At 28.7% G+C, this 23,536-nt stretch overlaps 3 protein-coding genes across 7 annotated transcripts; 1 reads left to right on the top strand and 2 right to left on the bottom strand.

Moving 5' to 3' along the window:
• Window positions 1–451: 451 nt before the first annotated feature.
• LOC101504403 (uncharacterized) lies at window positions 452–4,505 on the top strand. Of its 3 annotated transcripts, none has more exons than XM_004485843.4 (4): window positions 452–683; window positions 1,367–2,573; window positions 2,921–3,892; window positions 4,102–4,505. In XM_004485843.4, the coding sequence occupies exons 2-4, from the start codon at window positions 1,524–1,526 to the stop codon at window positions 4,138–4,140; spliced, it is 2,061 nt and encodes a 686-aa protein (XP_004485900.1). In that variant the 5' UTR covers window positions 452–683; window positions 1,367–1,523; the 3' UTR covers window positions 4,141–4,505. The 3 variants fall into 3 exon arrangements, with proteins under 3 accessions (XP_004485900.1, XP_004485899.1, XP_004485902.1); XM_004485842.4 differs by lacking the exon at window positions 452–683 and adding an exon at window positions 692–1,006; XM_004485845.4 differs by lacking the exon at window positions 452–683 and adding an exon at window positions 1,033–1,178.
• A 320-nt stretch (window positions 4,506–4,825) lies between these two features.
• LOC101505363 (pentatricopeptide repeat-containing protein At1g14470-like) lies at window positions 4,826–7,165 on the bottom strand. Its single transcript, XM_004485846.4, has one exon. The coding sequence runs from the start codon at window positions 6,744–6,746 to the stop codon at window positions 4,905–4,907; it is 1,842 nt and encodes a 613-aa protein (XP_004485903.1). The 5' UTR covers window positions 6,747–7,165; the 3' UTR covers window positions 4,826–4,904.
• A 4,714-nt stretch (window positions 7,166–11,879) lies between these two features.
• On the bottom strand, window positions 11,880–15,544 carry LOC101505697 (plant cysteine oxidase 4-like). 3 transcript variants are annotated; one of them, XM_073367142.1, is made up of 6 exons: window positions 15,404–15,544; window positions 14,640–14,931; window positions 14,273–14,436; window positions 13,992–14,145; window positions 12,590–12,796; window positions 11,880–12,257 (listed from the first exon to the last, which is right to left on the bottom strand). In XM_073367142.1, exons 2-6 carry the CDS (start codon window positions 14,737–14,739, stop codon window positions 12,148–12,150), a joined length of 735 nt encoding a protein of 244 aa, XP_073223243.1. In that variant the 5' UTR covers window positions 14,740–14,931; window positions 15,404–15,544; the 3' UTR covers window positions 11,880–12,147. The 3 variants fall into 3 exon arrangements, with proteins under 3 accessions (XP_073223243.1, XP_004485904.1, XP_027188650.1); XM_004485847.4 differs by having other exon boundaries at window positions 15,271–15,505; XM_027332849.2 differs by lacking the exon at window positions 15,404–15,544 and adding an exon at window positions 15,105–15,221.
• Between the last annotated feature and the right edge of the window lie 7,992 nt (window positions 15,545–23,536).

Consider the following 23,536-nt stretch of genomic DNA (forward strand, 5'->3'; position numbering starts at 1 on the left):
AATCGATCATATTTCTTTATCTTTTACTATAAAACTCTTTTGATACGTTTATTTTTATTTAAATATAAGATTTTTATATATAAATATATTTGATGTTGATTTATCATCTTTTAAAGTAAATTAATAATATTAATAAGAAACATATTTAAAAAAATCAAATGTATATAATAAATTGCAATAATTTAACTAATAAATATTAATATTATTAAATTAAATATCAAAATTTATATTTAAATTTGTTGTGTGTGAATTTCAAATAATGCTTCTCCCTCAATCAACGGATCCAAATTTTTTGCAAATGTGGTCATATTGAATTTTGTTTATATTCTAGATGTGAGGCAGAAGAAGTTTAATATGACATGATATGGATTAAAATAAAAACATAAAACAGAAGACTTTTTATTAGGCAAGAACATACAATAATAACATTTTATTGTTTAGTATAATCCCAAAAAAACCATAATTCTATAGCACAGTTTCAGTTACTGCTTCAGTATATAGTACTGTAAACTGAAAATACATAAAAAACAACAATATAGAAGAAGAAATATCAAAGCTTGAGTCACTATCTATCTGCCTCAACTTTTTGTGCCTTTTCTTTCATCCTACTCATTCCACTGCATCATTTATCAACCAACCGTTTATTGTGAGTTAGATCCTTTTCAAAAGACTGTACTGTGAAGGTAACCATTCACATGTTAGCTCTTTTCATTATTTTCTCCATTCATGTATCCAATTTATCAGCTACATCACCTTATTTAAAAAACCATACTCTAGCTAGCTACTGAGTACTAATAAAACCTCTTTTATATTCCATTAGGTCTGCAAAAAAGTGTTTTTCTTGGATGATATTATTATTTTGCTAGCTTCTGTGTTTGTTTCTCATTATCAATTCTCTTTTCTTAGTATTATTGTTATTATTACTCTGGTGGGTCCTTGAAAGTTGGGCATGTGATTTGGATGAAGATGCTCGCTGGATTTCTTGCACTATTTAATTCATTGATTGGTAGTGCCTCTGAGTTTTTTTTATTGTTTTTATATAATATATAGGTTCTCTTCAGGAGAGAAAATAGTATAAGCTTTTTCACTATCCATTTAGCTTAAATCATGGCTTTTTAAATTAAATACATATCCACAAAGTTTTAGAACTTGTGACACTCATAATTGAGCTTATTGTGGTAGTTTACTTCCTCTCTTTTTAAGGTCATTTCAATTATAATCATTTCACAAGTTGTGTTTGTTGTAATTAAAGTAATTCAAGTCTTCTTGAATTGACAAGCATATGATCTTCATACAGTTTATGTTGTTATTCATTTAAAGTTTAAATTGTTAATAATCAGTTCTTCAATCCTTTTTTCTTTTTCAGATTTTCATGATTGGATAGGAAGTTTCTGACCTAATTTTTTAGGCCTTGGTGCTGAGAAGTGAGAACTAGGATTTGAAATTGTTTTGAGCTTTAAACTTGTGATTGAGAAAGGTTGCATAGCAATTTGCATAGACTAGTTGTTCAATTTTGGAACAAGATGTCTGAGAGGAAATTGAACATCAATGCTCCTCTCATGTCTGTGAGACGAAATTCAGCTACGTCGCCGTCCTTAACCGCATCAAAGAAGAAAATGTTAGAGAAACGCCACACTCTTGCAAGTTACAAATCAGACATGACATTGGAACAGGTAACAGAACCTGTTGCAGTGCCTTTCAATTGGGAGCATATCCCTGGAAGATGCAAAGGTAGTAATGGCAATGGATCTGAACCTCAAATTCCTTTTAAAAACACCTCAATCACTCCAATTCCAAGGCTTCCTCCTGGAAAATCTACCAAATCTGCCAATCAACCTTTGGAAAAGGAATGCAATGTTGCAAATAAATTCACTTCCTCAAACAAAACAAAGTCTTTCAGTGGCAATTTGGTTAAACTATATTGTGAAAGAGAAAGAGAAAGTGAGAAAAAAATTGAGAATAGAAGGTCTAATGTCAAGGAGAAAGAGGATGAGGAGACTGATGATGTTTATTCAGATGCACTTGAAACACTGTCACATACAGAATCATTCTCTATGAATTGCAGTGTGAGTGGTGTAAGTGGATTAGATAATTTTGATGCTAAGAAGTTTGGAACATTTTCTACAGATCAACAAACAAGAGAATTCATGATGAATCGGTTTTTGCCGGCTGCAAAGGCTATGACAATACAACCTTCTCAATATTCTTCAAAAAAGCAATCTGTAGTACTAGTGGAACAACAGCTTAGAGATATTAACAAATTGGTTCAGAATGCAAAGAAGCCCCTGGTTAATAAACACACCACTGATATTATACCATATACTGGTCAAGTTCAAGACGATGAAAGTGAAGATGAAAGTGATGTTTATGACAATGACAATTCTGCTAGTATGTTGAGTAAAGGATGTGGTTTGTTACCTAATTTACATATTAGGAATTCATTGTCCTTGTTAAATCCTGTGGCTGGAATTAAAATGAAGAACCAAGGTCCCTTGATTTCTGCTTCTGAGGTTGGAAAAACTAACAAAAGCTCTCATATTAGATCTTTTAGTCCAGTTCCAGCAGTAAAGAAGGTAAAAACAATGCACCATTCAATCCTTTTTTTGTTAATAAGCATCTTTATCAATGAACATGTTATTACTGGTATGACAGTTATGAATTATTCTGAATAACCTCAGTGATTTCATTGATCAAATGATAGGAATATTAAAAAGGAATGATGATGATACATTAGTATTTATAGGATAATTGTGAACTAGCGAATAAAGAAAATAACAAACTAACTAGAGGATCTATTAGATGTAAAAAGTTAGTTATACTAGCTAGTTAGATCATGTACTAGTTAGTGAACTATCATCAGTTATTATCTAATACATGTTTTCAGCATATTTACTCACAGCCATATAAATCTTTGATGCAGGCTTGGGAAGCAATTCACAAGAACAAGTCAAGCAATGTAGTTGCACCACCTGAGATGCAAGAAGGAAAGAAGAAATGGAGCATTGAATCAAACAGGTTTGGTTTTTCGGGCGAGTTGCTTCCAGGTAGACTCTCTCCCTTCCGGCGTTCACGAGCGGCTGCTGCAAGCATATCTCCCTGCAGAAGTAAACCACAATCTCCATTTCAGGGCGTGAAGTTGCTCGGTGATTCTAAAGAGACTGAAATCAATAAATCAGGCAATTTGAAATTCTACAGCACTGGACTTGGTAAAGTACAAGGGGTTCCAAACCAAGGAGCCAAAAGAAGTTCATATTCAGGAAGTTTGGCAATTGAAAAGACATTGTATATAGATACTTCTAGTACTGTCAAATTACCATCTACAAATTTAAATTCTGTTGATAATAACAAAAGGAGAATGGATACTATGATTTCAGAATTGGACAAAAGAAGAGGGAAAGAAAGTAATTATAGCATAGAAATTTCTCAAGCTTTGGATTCGGAAGAAAAGGTGACATTGGATTATGAAGTGTTAACTTCTTTGGGTGGAAATTCTTCAACTTTGTCTGGTATGCTAAATCATATAGCCAAAGAATATGAAGATGAAGTATTGACAACTAATCAAGATGTTAACCGAGAGTGTGCGTCTTTGGAACCTGATCAAGGGACTATTACTGAAGATTCAGAGACTAACAACAACAAACAAATTGTGTTGGTTAATGGTTCAGGAAAAGGTGGTGTTGAATCTGCTTTATCTCATCTTACTCCACCATTGCCAAAGTCACCTTCTGAGTCTTGGCTTTGGCGTGCCCTGCCTATAAACTCCCTCAAGAATTCTTTATTGCATTCAAATCATGCTAAAAGGAATGATTCTAATACAGCATCCAGTAAAGTGAAGTGGGAAACAATAGTGAAAACTTCAAATTTGCATCATGATCATGTTCGTTATTCTCAGGTAACCTTGATAATTCCTTATATTAGGTTTTTATATTGAGCTTAACTGATCATTACAAAATCAGCTTGCGATGGTAAAGTGAGAGATGTAACTCTTTACAAACTATTTTCTAGCCTTATCATTTTCACAAATACATTAGGTCATAAATTTTGTCTACATCAACTATGATAATGACTGAGATGAAAATTTACATTAAACTTTCTCTGCAGGAACTACCAAGACATAAATATCAGCATTCAAAATCTTAGAGATGAAACTGAGTGACTTTACTAGCATGTTATGGTCCAAGCTTTTTGTCTCCTTTTTTTGGAATTCTATATACAGTTTGTGAGAGAATTCAAAGTTGCTCTGCAACTGTTTTGTATTGAACGAATTGATTGATTACAAAACGAGAGATTCATCCTTATACATAAGTAAACATTAGTCATAAGTAAAGGTTTAGTATACTCTAATACATATGGTATGAATTCCAATACATTATGGAATTTTAACTTTATAGCATAAGTAAACATTTGGCATAGTTGATTAGATTTTTACATTAGTCAACACCTTTCATCCCAAAAGAAAACGTTGGATTTATATTATTTAATCCATAAAGCTATATTTATGTCAATTTATCATGTGAACAGTTAAATTTGAATCCATGAAGTATATTTACATAATGTTTGGGAAGATCGCCTGCTGTTATGCATTGACCCAAATTTTAAAGGATAATGTAACGAAGGTAAATTTTATTTGCCTCACTAGGATCGATGTAACACGCTGTTTGAAGAACAAAAGAGCAAATTTCTTTTTTACTTTATAAAATATCATGACATATTAATAATGTTATGCCTTTCCTTTCTATTGGTTTTTGTTTCAATCTGTTGACTTCAAGTTCCGACCCTCTTTAATTTTCTGGAACTCTTTTTTTACCTTGCAACAAAAAATACATAACAATAATATTTGAATAATTATTATTTATAAACACACACACACACACCACTAATAGGTAGTATTTTCCACAATTAACTTATGAGTTATGCTCCAACCAGCTCCATGCAGTTGTTTTCTTCACTCCTTGTTTTCTCATTGTATCCCTAACTTTGTCAACATCTTTCCATCTACCAGCTAAAGCATATATGTTAGCAAGCAACATGTAATTTCCAGAATTATGTGGCTCGACCTTGAACAGTTTAGCTGCAACAAGCTCCCCAAGGTCCACTCGTTTATGAATGCTAGTAGCATTTAAAAGAGATCCATAAATTCCTGCATGGGGTTCCATTGGCATGCTTTGAATCAATTTGATAGCTTCTTCTAATTTACCAACTCGACCCAACATATCAATCATACAAGCATAGTGGTGTACATCAGGAAATTTGATTGATTCAAAAACTTTTTGACCTTCTTCCAATAATCCGGCATGACTGCATGCAGTTAGCACACCAATATATGTTATGCGGTCGGGTTCAATACCGTCATTTTTCATTTTTGACAGTAGCTTGATGCTTTCCATTCCATGCCCATGCTCTGCAAATCCTGAAATCAATGTGTTGTAGGAAACTAAATCTTTGGTTGCCATTTCTTGAAATATTAATGCGGCATCTTCCATGCTCCCACATCTTGAGTACATGAAAATCAAAGCGTTGTATCCTGAAATGCCAAGTTGGATGTGATTTTCTTTGAGGATGCTCACAGTCCATTTACCCAGACCTAGCTCTCCAAGGTGTCCACAAGCAGAAAAGACACTAACCATAGTCACCTCATCTGGTTTTGAATCTTCATTAGAGATCATTTCCTCGAACAACTCGATCGCCATCAATGACTCACCATTTTGAGTATAACCAGCAATCATTGAATTCCACGAGACGATATCTCGTTGTGGCATCTTATCAAAGAAGTGTCTTGCTAAAGATAAATTCCCTACTCTTGAATAACCTGAAATCATGGCATTCCACGGAACAGAACTCTTGAACTTATACACACCCAATTGGTCAAAAATCTTGTGAGCTGCCTCGAGGTTCCCGCATTTTGCGTACATATCAAGCAATGCAGTCATGACAAAATAATTCGAGCGGAAACCCATTCTATGATCTAGCTTTCTGAAAATCGACTCCAAAAGACAAGGGTCACCAAGAGACGAGCAAGATGATATAACAGTTACCCATGTTGTTTCGTTTGGTTCGACATTTTGAGAGCTAAGCATGTTATCGAACAATTTCACAGCCTCTTGTGGTTCCCCACCTTGAGCATATCCTGATAGCATTGCATTCCAAGATACCACACTTTTTTCTGGCATTTTGTCAAAATACATCCTTGCAGTCTTCAAATTCCTCTTCTTTGCATACCCAGTAACCATGGTGGTCCATGTAATAACATTCCTCCTTATTTCCTCCTCGCCCATCACATTGAAAAGCCTACTTGCTTCCTCTTCATCCCCCCACTTCCAGTATCCAGAAATCATCACATTCCAATCAGCAACTGTTCTGTCAGGCATTTCGTCGAACAGTTTCCTAGCAAGCTCAATAGGTCCATATTTTGCACGTATGCCCAAAATTACATTTCGAACATAATGATCACGGTCATGTCCCAATTTCAGTACATGAGAAAGAAAGAACATGGTTTCATTTTTTCCAATTTGGCAATAGTATTTGAGCATGGAGGTGAAGACACGTGCATCAGGGTGAGTTGTTAGATGAAAAATGTGAGAGGTGTAGGTTGAGGGTGCAAGGAGGCGTGTGCATTGGGTAAGGAGAAAAGACACCCAATGGTTTTGGTGGTGAAGAGAATGGTGGAGCAGTTGTGCATGGAGCTGTCTCAGACAATGGAGATTGGTTATTTTGTTTACTATGTTTTTGTTGTTCAATGGTGACATGCCACTATGCACTATCTCTTGATTGTTTGCTTCTTCTGATACACATGCAGAATAATTTGCTTCAAAACATTTTAGTCTGTTATTCTTGTTGGCCCTTTTTAGAAGCTTATGTCCAATCCAAGTATGTAAATTAGATTATTCTGAATTTAGATGAACTTTAAATTCTCAAATATGACACAATGTTTTATCCCAATAAATATTACTTCTTCCGACTCTTATCAGGATCGGTGCAACATATTACAAGGCCTAAAGCTAAATTTTTTGTTGTGTAAACAGTGGAAGAGGTTGGCCAAGTTGTATTTAGAGAGCTAAATAATTGTTTAAGGGTTTTTTGTGATCTGATTCTTCAATTCCCTGAACATTGAACCACTTATTTCCTTTACAATAAACAGAATCAATAATATAACTTAAATTATTTACGTGTTTTTTTTTCTCTCATCCTTTAATATTCTCACATACACAAAAATATATGTCTATATAATTCAATCTGAATAAAATGTGATGTGGCCTGATTTAGAGGTCTAAGATCCTAGTCTCACTTGCGTAGGGCTTGGGTCGGTCTTGCTCATTATGAAGATCACTTTAACAACAAAAATCATATTAAAATAATTTCATTTTAAATTTTATATATAATATTAATTAATATTTTTTAATTATATCTTTTAATTAATATTTAGTATATTATTTCCAATATGTCATATTTTATTTTAGATTTATTATAATAGAAAATACATTAATAAATAATAGGGATAATTTAGTAAAATTGTCATTCTACATATTTTATTTATAATCATTTCTTAAAGTGACGTGAGAACAATATTGGAATATAAATATTATAATGGGTTAATATGAATAACTTTTCAAATAATTTTTTATTTTTTGCAAGAAAATAAAATCATGGGAAAATATGTTTTCAAGTTTGTTTTTATGATAATAAAAATTTAGAAAATTGTTTTGGCGATACAAAATTCGATTGAAACATAAGTAAAATTTAACAAAATAATGTTTCAGTTAAGGTTTAAATCTAGGTACCCCGAATTGATTTGACATTTACTTAAACTTTAATCACTTAATTATATATGGATGATAACTGAAGCTATTGTGTAAAGTGTATTTTATTTTTTACTACCTTAATTGATTTTCACTCATTTAATAATGCAAGAGTTTAATTTATTTAGAAAGTGAAATAATAGAAAAGTCAAAAATTCGATTTTCATCTTCAATAAAATACTAATTATATTAATATTATTAATCATTAACATTGACAATTGAAAAAAAATTACATTTAGATATTAAATAATAAAGCATTTCCTGAAAAAATTTATAAATATTTAATTGGTAAAATGTAATTGAATGTAAGTATTTATACGTGCGGCAATTAATTTTTAGGTAGTGATACACATAAATTTTATATTTTCCAAGACCCATTCAAGATTCCATTTTATTTATATATCTTTCTTCCTGTCACATAATCAAGTAATCAACATATAACATCTATTACACCACTCTCTCAAAGATTCAAAATGTATACATTTAAAAGAGTTTCTATTAATATTTTTGTTAATTTTTTGATTCAATCATATTTAATGTAAATGTAAGTGTGATTTGTTATTTTGTTGAGATTAGTTCATTTTTATTATGCCATGGTAAAAAATTATACAGATATATCATCCAACATGTTAAATTGGTTTACATTTTTTTGTAAATAATAATATTTTAACACACAAATTTGACACAGTACTTAATAATGTAATCTATTTACATAGTGAAAGGTAATTTATTGAAACATTTTTTGTAACGAATATATAAGTTTATATGACTAAATAGTTTAAATATTTTATAAATCACTAAAATATAAATTATTAATCAATAACCACCAAAATATAAAATATTAATTATTTTATAGTACTGTGATTTAGTGGTAATGTGATTTAGTGGTAATGTGATTTAGTGGTAATAGAAGTACTATAAATTAATAAATGTTATATATTTTAATGGTTAATAAAACAAATATTTAAAAAATAATTGATAATATGCATTTTAGTGATTAATAACACAAAGTTGTAATTATATTACAAATTTATTTTTTATTTTTATAAAAATTTACGAAGAAAATAAATGAACCGTATATGATGATATCTGTGTTCACTTTTGAGTTCTAATAACACAATTTTTTATTTATTTTTTAACTGAAAGCTTACACCTACTGTGTAACATAGGTGATCACACAAAAGGAACATGAGAGAAGATATGGAGATGATGTAGAGTCTTTGGATGGAGACATCTAAACCCATCCAAATTGTCAATAAGAACATGAATGCGCGAGATGAATGCAGAGATAGGAATCAGGATAATGATGGTAAAAGACGGACACATAAATTGAGTAGTTGATAGTTTTTTAATTTATTAAAATTAAGAATATATTTTTAAAAATATTTTGTTAGTAATTTTATAAATTAAAATAATTGAAAAAAATAAAAATGAAATAATTAATTAAAAATAAATTTAAAATCAAATAATTAATAAAAAATACATTTAAATTTATTTTTGCAAATTTAGTATAATTTAAAGATTATTATAACATATATCTAAAAAAATCAAAACACATAGAAAGCACAACGATCTAAGATTTTTTCTTTATCACATAATTTAATTTTTAATATATTAAAATTAAAAATATTAATTTTTCAAAAGAATTGAGTGTAGATGATTATATACGCTCCATCCCTAATGAGTCGGTCTCTGATGCATGGAACCTATAGTGACATGACAATGATGATAGAGATCGATAACGGATAAACTATGAAATATCAAAGAAATGGTGATAATGGCTGTGGCAAAATGTCAGTGACAACCGACAAGTTTCTCTATTGATAAAGATTAATTTAAAAGAATAACTAACCTGCACAAAGGAGACACTAGCAGCCTCCCCTAAACTCCAACTCTAGTTTGCTTTATTTATTTATTTACTTTTTTTATTTATTCAGAGATCCGATTGACTAAAGATCATTTTTATTTTAAAATCTCTCATCTCAATATTTTTTTCTTTTAATTTTATATAAAAAAGAGATTTTAACATGATTTTAATTTTTCTTTCGTATTTTTTATCATATTTATAATATAATGTTCGTTTTAGTTCAGATTCACATAATAGGATTGATCGTTTATATATTTCAATAAATGACTCTAATATCGTCAATATTATATATCTAAAAACATAAATATTTTAAATATTTAAATTTTATCACAACATAGATATATTATCATTTTTATGCTATTAGCTTGAATCATGTGAGTTTGTTAATATCGCTTAAATTGATCCTTTTAAATTATGACACTTAAAGTAAATTGGTTTTTTTTTTAATATGACACTAACAGAGTTAAGTTTCATCTTCTTCATCTGAAAAACCTAACAATCAAAACCCATAAAAATTCAACAAAAGTTCTTCAGAAAAATTAAAAAACATTCATCAATCATTAAACAGGTTTATTCCAAAACACTTCAACCTCAAAATTTAGGCTTATATTCCATAATACCAAGTTAGTCTTTTTCCTCCTACTTCTCAAAATCAATGCCTTGAGGTTAATTTTCTTTGCACAGTAAGTTTCTCTTTTTCTTATCCAACAATGACCACCTTCATCGTCAAACTATAGAATACAAGAAAGACAAACAAATTTGTGCTTTCAGGAAATTTTAGATCTAGTTTCTTAATATTCTTCTTAGTATAGTTGAGTTGTGAGTTTTTGTTAGAATTTTCAAAAGAAAGCATATGATAATTAACAATATTAGCGTCATATTGACATAAACAACTAACATACATTAATAGACAAGCCCCCTACATTCTCCATTTTTTTCTTGATATATCGTAGTTGAATAGACCAAACAGTTACTAACCAAATAAAATGTATGACTTTCCTCACCTTCTTGCCTCTAAGCAACTCTCTATATTCAAGACAACTGTACTTTACTCTATGGTAATGAAATACCCCAACCAAAGCCAAATGGAGCATTATACTCCTTCTAGAATGAAATAAATGCAAAATTAATATTTGAAAAGTTAATGTATGTGATCTAAATTTTAAATTAGATACATTAATTTTTCAAATATCTATTTTACTTATATTTTATTCTAAAAAAATATTAATAAGATGAAAGACAAGAAAAGAACAAGTGATCCGCACTCTCCATTTAATCACGACATAATACACAAGAAGCTTTTATGAGACATATCTTGGATGCCCCTAGAAACAAGGGACTTCTTGGAAGATGCATTTGGTGTTTATGGTTAAGGGAGAAGCACTGAAGTTGGCTGACAATGTTCTTTAAATTAAGGTGTGGAGGAGATAGGATGGGAAATTTTGAGGGAGAGGAGAGATGAATCTGATGCAAAACATAAAATAAGATCTTCTTAAGACACAAGAGTAAACATAGTCTACTATGGACCACTTAGGTGCAACCGTAATTGGTTAAATTAATACTATGTTCAGTGTCTCATGAAACATACAACAATACTCTATCTATTTGATTTCATATATAAGCAAAAAAAAAATTACTTTCATACCACTTAAGTCTATAAATTTCAAAGTTGTTTCAAAATTGGTTTGGTTCCAAGATGTAGAACTCAAAAGCCTTAAAAATACACTTTCAAATTGGTCAATCTGATCAAAAAACACGTTGAGATTGGTCAATCCAGATAGCATTAGACGGGTGGGAGAAGAAACTCTCATACTTTTTTGTAAGTTAAGGAGGGACCAAGCCCCAACAGCAATACAACACAAGGCCCTATACAAGGACAGGCTATCTTGAAAAAACAAAGAAACACAGGCCTCATAAGCTCAAAGGGCCATGAATGAGCAAAATTTGTCAAACCATTCTCCATGTAGGGGTGCAAAGGCATCAAAGGGTCTAGTTGATACAGGCCTTGATATAGCATTTCATTAAGGCCAACAACAAAAACAAGTATCATCCATTTGTATCAATTAGACTCTCCGATTCAACCATTCAAAGACAAAACTACTCAAGTAACAAGAGTTGTGGAACTGTGCTCAACACCATCAGCTTCAGGCCATAATATTCAGTTGCTGATAGATGAAATAGCATAACCCATTCAAATAAGAAGGTCAGAATTCACATGTCTAAAGAAGGTTTTTTTATAAGCCATGTCTAAAAAAGGTATTAACATCACCAAAGATTACCATGCCGCAGTTATAATATAAAAGGGGTAATCTAGAAACATGGCATAATCAACATTCACAGCCACCATTTATCATAGTATGTACAAACAATTAACAGCCATACCAAACAGATGATCAATTATTCCCAAAATGTTCCATCTGTAATTAATCATAATCCTATCCAATATAGCATGACTTATATATAAGAACAAATTAGTTGTCTCCTTCAGTGCTTAATATTAGGGCCTTTGTATTGCCCTTTCCCAACAACCAAAGTTTCAGGCGGCGGAACTTCTTCTAACCAGGTAACTTCAGATGGATCAATGTCGCGCAGCTCTACATTTTTTAACAATATAACATGTTAAGAAAAGAGATTAATTTTCATACACTGTCAGTGTGAAAAGCTTTACATTGTCAATGTCAACAAATCACAATCATTCATATGGATGACTTTAGAAGTTGTTATGGTTAAAGTCAAATGTTTTCAATCATCTGATGGTTATGATTGAACGATGATGTAAATTTTTTTTACACTTACAATGTATATAAATTACAGCATAACTTACAGTGTAAATAAATCAAATCTTAAGAAAATAGCATCATGCTTTAGAAATCAGTGTAGATTATTCAAACCAATAAAAAATGAGGGCTATAGAAGGAAGAATCACCTGGAAGATCAGTCCTAGGCGACTTGCGGAAATAGGAGCAGTGTCGTCCATCTTCTTCCAATGAGTAAGGGGGAGAAAGAATGTCAAAGAGAGCACATGGAGTTACAGCTTTGAAGCAATGGATGTTGCCGCCACTTTTTGGATAAAGAATTGTTGTGGGGCAGGGAGCATTCATCTGACAATCTCTGACAAGTTTTGCTGGTCTTGCTGCATGTATAGACAAGTATTGAATCTCATTTTTTCTAGTTTAGGAAATATTTGAGAATCATAAAACCGTAATATTTTGCGAACTACATATTTACGATCTTAGAATCATAGAAACTACCCAGCAAATCATTATAATGATCAGCAGTAAACCAAAATAACAGGGAATTTAGGTTAACATCCATCAATATGGAAGTTCATAAACCACTATTTTGTGAAAATCTTAAGCATGTTGATGTAGCATACATACTATAAAAAAAATCCAAAATAACATTCACTAATGGAAGCAAGTATCCAAGGAAAGTATATCTTGTGTAGATTCAAAGTTCAAAAACTGTGCATTGCAATGAATTTTTATTAGACCATGTTGTGGGGATCCCTTGAGCGAGGACCAAGCCTCTCATAGCTCAAGTCAACCCGATCGTCAGATAAAAATTTGAAGTGCTTATATAGGTGGTGAAGCCTCCCAAAGGGACTAAGAGTAGTGGCACAGCAGAAAACCAGTGGCTGTACCAATGACAAGATTAAAAGTGTATTGGCATAAAAAAAGGACAAGCAAAATCAAGAATAATGTTGATAATTACCAAGTGAACTTAAAGGAAATTGATTGTAGGTGACTCCAACAGTTTATCTGGTGGAGACATGTTAAACTACTGGGCCTTATACTTAAAGAAACTTTCATCCTGTGTGAATGACAATTTCAAGTCAAACATTAACAGTTTAACACTTTCACAAAGACAGGTTTTGACCATTTTGCTTCAAAATGTTTCAGAAAAAAGAAGGCCTAAATCTTGTTCCACCTACAGTTTCCCAAGTGCAATTCAGGCCCTTAATCATATTTCCTTAATTCACACGAAAATCAAGTCATTGAATGATAAACTTAGTTTATTTCATGGACACAACAACATTTTATGCCAACAATCACCGCTTAAAAGTTGCTGTAAACAAGTGTATATTACAAAGTGAAGCATAATTAAATACAGTAACGAGCATCACTTTGAGATAGATCATATGACAAGGGCAAATCTAGTCAATAATGAACCCGCAATTGCTACCACAATGTCGAGCTTTTTGGGGGCAATTATTACGGCTGCATCAACCCCATTTGCCCACAATTTCTCACAATGTCAAAGATTTCAATGTAACCACAATTGCAATCGCAAATAATTGTTAAATTAAATTCAATAAAGAGTGTCACCTTCGGATAGATCGTATGACTCAGTAGCAGGTACCTCAATCCAATCAAATGATTTCACAAGTAGCGAACCATAAAGAACCTTGCTTAAAACAGTCATTTCAGGATGGTTATGAAGCGGAATTACAGAACCAGGAGACATACAGAATATTCCAATCTGCAAAAATAAAAGAAAAACTTTCAGCCCTTGTGAATCCAAAATTCAGTGTAATCAAAGATTCCATCCAAATAGAGGAACACACCAAATACAATCTGCAAATTACAAAAAGAATCAAAAAGCTTACAGAAAATTTGTCACACTCATGCAGGTGAATGTACTTAATAGGCGGTAGCAATTGAGGACCTCCGTTGCGCCCCTTTCTCCCATTACCACCATTCATAGAACCTTTCCAAGCTCGCGCCAGCTTCGCCTCATGATCAAGACCGACATGAGAGGGCTTCAATTCATCTACCATAGCAATGCAGTTCATGAAAAAGGTTAACACAATAATAAGAACACTATACAAACAACATGCATGCATCATCTCCAATCAAACACAACATTATACAGTTCCACATAAAAAATTCAAATACTTCAATGAAACATTAAAGCAAGTGCAATAATAGAAATAAATTATACAAAATTCAAAAATTAAAAGGATCAGATTGTACCTAAAACGGCTCGAACTCTTTCAAGAGCCTCTGCTGAAATTGGTCCCTCAGTAGACAAGGAAGCCTTGCAAATATCATACAATTTCTGAATATATGGCATTGTAATTGTAATTAAATAATCAATCAATGTAGTAGCTAGGTTTTCAGATTTCAGAATCCAATGAGAGTTGGATCCAAAATATCACACTTTGGTCGGTTGAATTCAATCAAAACAGCAAAAGGAACAGCTTCCTTTCTACGCAACATAACATTTGCATGACAAATTGATCAACTCAAATCCAAGCAAGAGTGTCTGCAACCATCACAAAAAGGGAAAAAAATTCACAACACAAATTAGAAAGAAAAAAAAAAGAGTTCTAATCATATATATATAACTTAAAAAGTTATTAACTTTAAAAACAATATAACAAAAATAAAAATTTATTGAAATTAAAAACAAAATAAACTCGTCCTGAATCATTATACCCCCAAGTTTCATTTTTCAGAAAGTAGATAATGGAAATCATATATCATTTAAAATCAAAGCAGAAAAAAGATATAGTGGGGGGTGAAAAAAGGGGGGGGGTGTAAAAGCGAATTGAGAGTGATGGGGTAATTATGTTAAAGAGATAGAGAAGAGTGTGATATATACGTGAAACATTGCTTGGTTAAAATAACGACATAATCGAGGTTGAGTAGTGAAGAGGGAGCAGAGACAGAGAGAAACTGAAAGAAGAAGAAGAAGAAGAAGACAACAAAAGACAGTAGTCACTCTTGAACAAAACCTGATGTCGCTTTTAGAATGGTTTTGTTTGGATGGCCCTTTTAAAGGAGTGAGAGGTAGAAAAAGAGATTATAAAATAATCAGATATTTTTTCGTGAATTGTACGTTTTATTTTTTATTTTTAGAGAAAAAATAAACTGTATGAGTCTTTTCAGGAAAAAAAGATGCTCTTTTCTCATGTTTCTTCAGGCTGTTTCATATAACAACACCGCCTGTGTTTCTTGTTCCCTTTCAATTTCTTGAGGTAAAAACTACTTAAATAATCATTTATTTTATTTTATTTTTCTTAAAAATAAAATTATTATTAGTAATATCTTTTAGATAATAAAGTCAAATTCCTATAATTAAAATTAACTTGACAAATCATCGATCATTTAATTATTTTTTTTATGCATATTATTTGATTTATATATACTATCTATAAAAAAATTTGTGCAAATAAATGTAAATACTTTTATACCTTCGTATTTTTAAGAATGTTAAACTTTAATTATAATTACATTAAAAGTTAAACAAATAAAATAAATAGTTGATTATAATACATTGATTTATGATTTTTTTTATAAAAAAAAGCAACGCTGTGACAATTAAATTCATAATTTAATGATTAAGATAATCTGGAGTTATATTTGATTTTGCTTGTTTTCTAAAGAAAATTATTTGATCTTATCCAATTTAGTGTGATTTAATATAAATCAAATTGTTGGTTTTTTTATTTATTTTATAACATATAACTATACATTTGTGTTATATCATATAATTATATATTTGTGTTATATCTGATATATGTTATATGCCTCTCTTTAAGTTTTAATTCAATAGACTAAAATATTAATATTATTTAATCAAATGTCTTTTTTGTTTGAATTTGAGATTTTATAGTATTATAAATTAATTATAATGATATTTATCGTATTTTTTAAGATAAAAAAATTAAATTAAATTAAAATTTATTTATTTAATTCTAATTTTAAACAAAAATGCATTTATTTCAAATTTTAAATCAAATATATCAATAAAATATTATAAATCCATATCCTATGAGTTTAATGCACACCTCATAATATATTAGACAATATTTTCTTTTCATATATTATATGAGATAAATCAGTATTTTATTTATTTATATATAATTTTTGCTAATAAGTGCCTTGAATGAATTGATTATTAAGAATTTCAACTAAGGTAATTAATGGAAAAGTTAAATATATGTATATATATATATATATATATATATATAAATACATATATATATATATATATATATATATATATAATTTTAATGTATTGAATGCATAATTGCTTATAAAAACTACTTTTATTTGAGTTGTTAAATAATAATGTCATTAGATTAGTCATTAATATTTAATTAAGTGAGAAATTTATACATAAAATTTTGAAATTAATTTTTAAACTTTTCATTAATTTCAGTTATCTTTATACTTTTAAAATTTCATTTCAAAATTTTAGTTTTTATTTAAAGAATATTATACTTTATTAGATTTTTTTATAATTTCTGTTTTTATAATTTTTAAATAAATTGAAATTAAAAATAATATTTTAAAATTAGTTAAATTTTTTTTTGCTCAAATTAATTTTTTTATACAATTTAAGATTAATTTTTATAATTTGATTCAATTTTAGTTTTTTTTATTTATCCTATTATCAATGTTGTTTTACTTTTAGAATACTATTTTTTTATATTTTAAATTATTTATCCTGTTCTTTTGAAGATAGAGTGATAGAATTGACTTGTCCTATTTTATTGACTCGTCCAACACTTGTTTTTTATTTTTATTTTTTCTTCTTCTTATTAGAATCATATATATCAATAAATTTTTTAAAAAATGATCTTAATTAATCTTTGCTATAAAAAATGTGTTTCATGTATAAAAAGAAAACATATATGTTTATTTATAAAAAAATTGTAAGTTTGTGCAAAAATATTTTATTTAAGCTAAAATATAACAGCAGACACCAAACAACTACAACTTCATTTTTAAAGCTTTTATTTTTAGTTTTAATTTCAACGTAACTTTTAACGCCAAAAAAATAATTCTAAGTCAAATGGTTTTCTTATCTTACTGTGATCATATAGCAGATTACCCATCCACCCTTTATTTTTCTATAGCAAATATTAAACTTGGCCCTTGAGTCATTGGAGAAGGTTCATGCTTGTGTCTTTTTCTTTTATTTTTCTTTACTTTTTTTTTATTGAATCAAATGAATGAGAATTACAATACTGATACACTCTTCACACCAAACACGTGCGCTATACCGATTTGGTATTTTACTAATCCCAACTAAATGTAGTTTAGTTGCCTCAAATGAATTATTATTCATTTAAAACATAACCTCCATATATTAATCATAACATTTGATATGATGTCACTTGTTGGAAAACCAACAAGAGAAATTCTCATGCAATTTACACGCACACTTACATAAGAAATAACAAAAGATAATTCACAAATTTAATGTTGTTTAAAACTTTATACTTAATGCAAAATCTCACCACGAAGTATTTTACTACTCAACTCACGATTTATATAAGGAAAAATTATCAACTATCTTTTACATATTTTGCACACAAAAATTGCAAATCTTCTCACACAATTTTGCTACTCATTTCTCAATGGAGAGTGTTTATAAATTTAATTTTACAACTTTACAACTTTAGCTATAACTTTCATTGTAAAACATTACAAGATTTGTTTGGTTAGTGTAAAATCGAAAGTATAATAATCTATTTCATCAAACAACTACAAAGATATTATATATTCAAATAACTCTTACAATTAGCTGAAGTGTACGATTTTAAGATAAATAAAGACTATACAAATATTAAAAATTTGTATATGTTACAGAGTTATCATAATCTCAAACGCAATCTATTAATTGTCCCAAAAAAAAATTATTATATTAGAGTGAAAATCACACCAAACACAGTTACTTTCTCACATGAATCAAACTCAACCATGAAAAAATCACCTATTATAGTATATTTATCGTACTCAACTATCCCTTCACATTTCAAATACGTACTAATTTATAATTTAAAATAATATATACAACATACATTTGTCAAGTTCAACTCTATTTTCACACTCAAATCAAATTTAAAATAAAATATAGCGCACACACACTATAAGAGGACTTTCATATCATAATGGGACTTAAGTACATGTGAAATATTTTAAAATAATATATTTACTACTTGAAGTTAGACAAACTTATTGTCTTTAGTCTCAAAAGCTCACAACTAAGATAACAAAGAGAAATATAAACTATCAAACTTATGCAAAATATATCACAAAAAATAAATCCTTAAGGGTTATTGAAATTGTTAGCTTTTGTCATTCACAAAAATAGAGATTTATGGTTCAACAAACTATAACTACGGGGATGTTTTTGCGCTAGAGCTTGCCAGAATGTGAGTTGTTTGGAGAATGCTGACTGAGAGTCAAGAGTATTTAAAATCGGGTATTCTATCAGTTTACAAATGTGGTACTCGGTTATTTTATCTTCCATAAAGTGGATCAAGACAATTTTTGTAATTATTAGGTTTGAGCTTTTTAAGTTCAGATATCGATATAGTTTAAGTGCATTGAGTTATTTGAACACTCTTAATCAACAAGACACACTCTTAATCAACAAGACACACATGAAGCTAACTCGACTTATTCATCATAATACATTTCAATACTTTTAAACAACAAATAAAAATAAAGATAGTTCAATTTTGAAGTAACATTGATTTTCTTCTTGCTGCTTGTAAGAAGAATTTTCATGTACTTGGTGTATGGAACCAATTACTCAAGTGCCAATTTTTTTAAAATTGCCCATTTGTTCTTATGTACGTGCTTCCTCTTTGGCTCATGATGTGACTTGTGTTGTTTCCTTTACTTCAAGGGTGACTTCAAAGTTAACATTAACTATTAAACTTTTATCATCCTCTAGCTATCTATAAATTCACTTACAATAGGAATAACCATTTCTTCAAGTGGTATTGAGAAGATGTATTTCACTAAATTATCTATCACATCAATTAGATAATATTTTTTGTGGGGGAAGTGTGATATAATCCTTCAAAAACATCAAAAGTCACATTTCTTTTTTCATTAACTTTGAGCATGAGCAAATCTTCTTTTTAGTGAATTGGAAATTTTTTTTCCTTCCTTCCCATAATAAGAGGAACTTCTGCATCATCATTCTTATCAAGCACTACAAAATCAATTGGAAAGATAAATTTATTCGCTTTCATTAAAACATCATTCACTAGACCATCTCATTGACAAGTGGGATTAAACAGGAGCACTACCTATTGGAATTCTTCTAGTATTCTATAACTCCATAATTTATGTAGTAAAGCTTCACTTCCAATTATCAAAACTTCCTAAGTTGCACAATTGAAAAAAAATAAAACAACACTACAAGAATTATTTAGTTAATAAAGAAATGCATAAACACGATTGATTAAATAATTACATGGTCATCATATATTTAAATAATTCATAAAACTAGCGAAAACCTATTATAACTACGATAAATAACGAATAAAAGATACTAAAAATTTGAATAATATAAAAAAAAGTTATCATTCTCTCAAACGGGGCCTAAGCTAGATCCTCAGGTTCAAAGCTATTATGAATAACAATAATTAGTAAGTTGAAGTAGATAGTTAGTTATAATTAGAGTTAATTTGAGAAGTAGTTAGAAGGTTAATATTCATTAACCAATAAAAATAAACTACCATTGTATAGTTTTTTTTATCTTTTATCAAATATAATTTCATTTTAAATTTTTTTAATTGAATTTTTAAGCTATGATTTCTCTTTTTCTCTCGATCCTTATATTTCTTACAAAAGCGTTTGGTTATTCAAAATGGGACTTGCATAGCCACAAATTGATAATTGTGCTTTTTTTTAACTCATCGTATACTTCCTAGAAGTTTAAAAAGTAGAGAACTATTTTCAAATTATCTTCTATGCATGACAAGTTATGAAGTCGAACAGTCGTTGTACTTACTACTAAAGGATCTATATCGTAAACTATCTCAAATTTAGTTTCTTTGTATATATTGTGATAATCAATTTATCATTCAGATTGTCCAAAGTCTAATATTCCATAAAAGAACCAAGCATATCAAACTATATTGCCACTTCAATTTTGCAAAAATAGAAATGTAGGTTGATATTATTCACTTAATTTATATATATATATATATATATATACTTTTTTAGGTGCAACGAGGAAAACAGAAAAACAGCAAACTATAAATACACCTTTTGTTGCATATTTGGGAATGTGTCTACAATAACCCCTTTGTTAGATAATGTTATTATATATTAGTATTAAGGGTATTTTAGATATTTTTATTTTATATATATATATTATGAAATCCTAGAGTAGTTGTTTCTCTTCTTCCTCTTTTGATTGTTAACACCCTTAACCCTACGACCTTCAAATTAATTGATTTTCAAGTTGGATATTGTTGATATACATCGTCCAACTTGCATATTAAAATGCCTTTTACAACCACACAGTTTCCTCATTGATTGGTATTTGATGTTTTATTTATCTTGAATGTTTTGTTTCTAACTTCCACACAATCTTCTCGATATAATTCCTTTATATTCAAAGATTTATTTGTAAGAATTAATTAAAATTAAAAATCAAAAGTAATAATTATTTTAAAATAAATATTTTTTTTTTATAAATGTGGTAATTATTTTATGACGAAGAGACTACTAATAACATGATGAAATTTATTGATGATGACATGTTATTTATTTTTATTATTATATTTAATAATTTTCTAGATTAATATAAATAAAAAAATTTATTTGTTTTTAATTATTCTTATGAAACACGTTCTTTTGAATAACACTTTAAAAAAAATAGACATGTTTTTTTCATGAGATAAATAAGATTTGAATACCACTTAATTAAAAAAAATTTATAAAAAAAATTAGAGTAAGAGTATGTTAATTAGTCCAAAGTAGAACTTTTTTATTAATTTCTTTTCAATGGCATCAGTGTTGCTTAAACTCAGAACCTTCTATACAAAGTCATCTGTTTACCACTAGATGAAACCTTTGAAGTTTTAATTATAATAGAAATAGCATCTTGAGTTAAAAAAAATTATAATCGAGATAGGAGAGAACATGTTAGTAATTAATATAATTATCTCTAGTTGTTGATAATTAGTATAAAAAAACTGATTTAATTTGATGTGCCCTGTGGTGGGGGAAGGTTCGGGCTTTCAACGTGTTCTTATTCATAAAGAAAAAAACGGATTGTTAATGTTGTTATGTAAGAGTTCATGAACTTCCCTTGTTATGTGGCACAGGTTCATGAACTCAACAACAAATCCATAAAACGATTTTTTTGTACTGGATCGCAATAGTGGAGACAGCAAATAAATACCACTAAACATGTAACTGTCCAGATTAATTACGAGTATATCCAACGTTTTGTTTGCCCGCAGAAATCACGTGAAATTTTAAACAAAATTATATTCTTTAACGAATAATTACAATTTCAGTATTTCTTTTTTATGAATAAAAATTAGTACATGGATCACGCATTATTTACTATGGTAACATAGACATTATAATATTAAAATTTTAAACTTAAATATATATATTTTCATCAAATATTGCCCGCTTTCATTTATATATATATATATATATATATATATATTTTATCACGGTGAAAGCAGGTGCTTAAGACTAGCTTTATCAAATAAATTCAATTAATTTTTTTTTTAAAATTATTTAGTTAAAAAATCTGACTGTAGGCTAAAAATAATATTTTAAATTTATCTAGCCGAGTTTTAAGAAAATATAAATAATATTTTTTTAATACTACTAGTATTTTATATTAGATTTTAAATTTTATTATGTTAAAATTATAAATTTATTAATATTTTATTAAGTTAACTATATTATTTTTAAATTTTATTATGTTAAAATTATAAATTTATTAATATTTTATTAAGTTAACTATATTAGTTTTAAATTTTATTATGTTAAAATTATAAATTTATTAATATTTTATTAAGTTAACTATATTAGTTTACATTACTTGTTGACATATTTAAATATATTATTGTAAATTAGAATTGAAATATGATATTATATAAAGTTAATTTCTTTGAAATGTCATATAAAATATATAAAAAGATACTCTTAATTTTATTGACCTATAAGTTTATTAATTTATTTAAAGATATGGTTCATTAATTTATTTTTTGCTGAAAGAGTTGTCGGTGGAGTTTACTTTTGTTTTCCTTGGAGATGCTTTAAGGAACTCTTTTTCTACAAAGTAGTTGATTTTCCTGTTTCTTTTGTTATAAAAAAATATAAGTGTGTTTTTTTTACAGGGATATCTTAGTATTTTAGTTAAGTTAGTAACTTTTGAGTTTGAATTTTATCCTTTCACTCTTTCAACATTTAATTCAATTAGCTGAAATAGGCCTTTGTTTATATGAGATAATCTTTTAAGTAGACTTATATTTTTTGACAAGACTAATTCAAACCTTACAAAATTTAACTCAATCTAGTTTACTTTCACAGTTACTTGCAATTTCGAAAAAAAATTAAAATAGCATTTCATTATCCATAAATATATTATTTTTTTATGTTTAATCTTTATAAAATTTTTTTGTTCTTCATATTTTGATATTTTATTTTTTTCATCATTAAAAACTTTATTCATATTTGAATTCATCCTTTTAATTTAAAAATATTTGACTTTGTGGTCCCTCTATATAAGGACTTAAATCAATATTCAATGAGACTAAAAGCAAAAATGTATATTTGTAAAAAATAAAAATATACATTTAGTTATTGTTCCATCAAAAAGACCAAAGCCAAACTTTTATGTTCACCCAAATCTTTAAATTCCTTCAAACCTGAAATCCAAATTTGATGCCAATGAAACTAATTTAAGAGAAAACCTAAAGACTAAATAACTCTTAGCCATGTAGATAAAGGGGAGAAGAACTTGAACTGCCCCATTTAGGTGCTTAAGGGTTAAAAATTCCAAAGACTAAATAATCTATTTATTTATTTATTTTAATAAAGAAACTAAAGTTTTTACATACTCGTCTTCTTTTTAGTTAGGGAAA

Source organism: Cicer arietinum, chromosome 1 (genome assembly GCF_000331145.2).
Source record: "Cicer arietinum cultivar CDC Frontier isolate Library 1 chromosome 1, Cicar.CDCFrontier_v2.0, whole genome shotgun sequence".
Taxonomy (NCBI): Eukaryota; Viridiplantae; Streptophyta; class Magnoliopsida; order Fabales; family Fabaceae; genus Cicer; species Cicer arietinum.